This window comes from Saprolegnia parasitica (assembly GCF_000151545.1).
Source record: "Saprolegnia parasitica CBS 223.65 unplaced genomic scaffold supercont2.102, whole genome shotgun sequence".
Taxonomy (NCBI): domain Eukaryota; phylum Oomycota; class Saprolegniomycetes; order Saprolegniales; family Saprolegniaceae; genus Saprolegnia; species Saprolegnia parasitica.
This window is the reverse complement of record NW_012156496.1, coordinates 107,514-109,479: the sequence shown is the minus strand read 5'-3', so window position 1 is coordinate 109,479 and position 1,966 is coordinate 107,514. Positions and strand designations below refer to the sequence as shown.

General features: G+C 54.0%; 1 protein-coding gene across 1 annotated transcript; it reads right to left on the bottom strand.

Annotated features, from left to right (window-relative positions):
• Positions 1–842: 842 nt before the first annotated feature.
• Positions 843–1,159, bottom strand: SPRG_13226 (hypothetical protein; the record flags this gene model as incomplete). The annotated part of the gene is made up of 1 exon (XM_012352600.1): positions 843–1,159. A coding segment is annotated over one exon (317 nt), but the record flags the coding sequence as incomplete, so codon positions are not given.
• Positions 1,160–1,966: the final 807 nt, after the last annotated feature.

Here is a 1,966-nt window from a genome sequence, read left to right as displayed (position 1 = left end):
GTAATACGACAACATGGACATACGCGTACCTCGAGTAATGCTACCTTCGAGGCGGCCTTCTGTGACTGCGGGATCGCCACCGCTGACACGTGCTCGGCCGTCGCCGGCTCGGGCTGCTCGGCGACGGCAGTCGCTCGCGCCACCTTGGCCATCCGATGCCTTTCCACCGGGCGTGCGCTGTCGAGCTCGGTGGACACGTCAACCGCTGTCGTTGTTGGTGTTTCTGTGCTGCCACCGACCGCCACTGCCGCCGTGGTCGTCGATCTTCCGCGCCGTTTGGACGCTTGGCTTTGGCGCCCTGCCATTCTGATTCTGACGCCAAATGTGATGTGGACCACTTTTGCGCTGGATGCGTCCAATACAAATTGCAAGTGAATATTCCTGATGTATCCGTAAACGTGAGGAATGTGAGATGGCCGCGCATCCCATACAAAAATCAAGTCAAACCATTGCCTTGCATGTAACATACCTCCGATTTGCGGAACAAAAAGTTGCGCTGGGGCTTGAGGTGCCGATGCAGATTGCCGGAAATATTCGTAAACCTACGGGATGTATGGATACCAAGGCAAGAGCCACGACCAATGGCGCATATCCGAGTTCCGACCATGGGCGGCGCGGCAACCGAGAGACACATCGAGGACGCACCAGACCTCGCCGACGTCGACGAGCGCGCTGGTGCGCCCGATGAAGACACATCTGGGAACACTGCTTCGCAAGTGAAGGGTCAGTTTACGAAACCCCAGCACGCATCTACCTTAGTGCCTTTGATGCGTACAGCTAAGCAGTACAGATCAAATTTTGAATGGATTAGGTTCTTGTTAGAGAGTATCGTATTGGAGCACTGGCGGTACATGAGGCGTATCGAGTGAAGAAAGAGGCGGCTCATTGCTGACGTAGAGCGGCCGAACTCGTTGGCAGCCGTAAAGAGTATGCTGGACTCCGAGAGCCGGCGACACACGATGGCCAGTGCTTCGAGGGCCAAAACACTATCGCCCGCCTTGGTGACGACTCTGGGCTCGGGCACGATGCGATCGGCCAAGTACTGGAGCTGATGAATGGTAAAACGGAAGCGCTCGATTGCCGTCGCGTCATCGAGCTCGGGGTTGAATGCGTTGGAGAAGTCGATGCGCGCGGGCGGACGCCTGATACGGAACAGCATGTTGGCGTGGAGGCGGCGCAGAATACGAAGGACGCGGCGCAAGTCATCTCTTCAGGCAGCGTGCGAGCGGCAGATGAAGTCGGCAGCTTCTGCCGAGCTCACGGCGGCGCAACGAAGGCCATGGAGGGCAATGGAAAGGGTTTTGCTACAATGGAAAGCTGCCGCTTATCCGATGGCGCGTACGGTTAACCCTCCGGATGCCCGAAACACGCGCTTCGCGAGACTGAAACTCTCGTTGAGTTTTTGCCGATTTACTCAAAGTTGAAACTCACCAAAGCGAACGTCCTGTTTCAGCAGCCAATCAGAACGCAGCATTTTGAAAATGAAAGTGAAAGTGAAAGAGGAGCAAAAAAGGTGCTCCGAAATCTCTCTATTGAGCACATCTAGTCGCACAGCTTGATGGTGCGACAGCGACGACTACATCGAGAGTGATCAAGACTCTTTATGGATGATGCTAAGCGACCTGATTACATTTTACGTAAAACGATCATCAATAAATACTGCTGTGCTAAAACATGTGCGATCCACTCCAGATTGTTGTTGCTCCCGCTTATCTGCAATTGAATAGTGATGCAGGTGCATGTTTGTCATTTTGGTTGGCTTGGTTGGAAAGTGCTCAAGACTAGGTGCGTCTTTACCCGTTGTTGTTGTTGAAGTGGGTCGTTTATTACAATAGATAAACCATGCTAAATAAAATTGTCGGACTTTCTTCGTTGTGTGTACTCGGTTGAGGGACTTTTCAGGCAGGCGGAGGCAGGAGCGCGATCCGCGGGACGAGGTGACGTCGCGGCCACTCGTGTTGGGCGA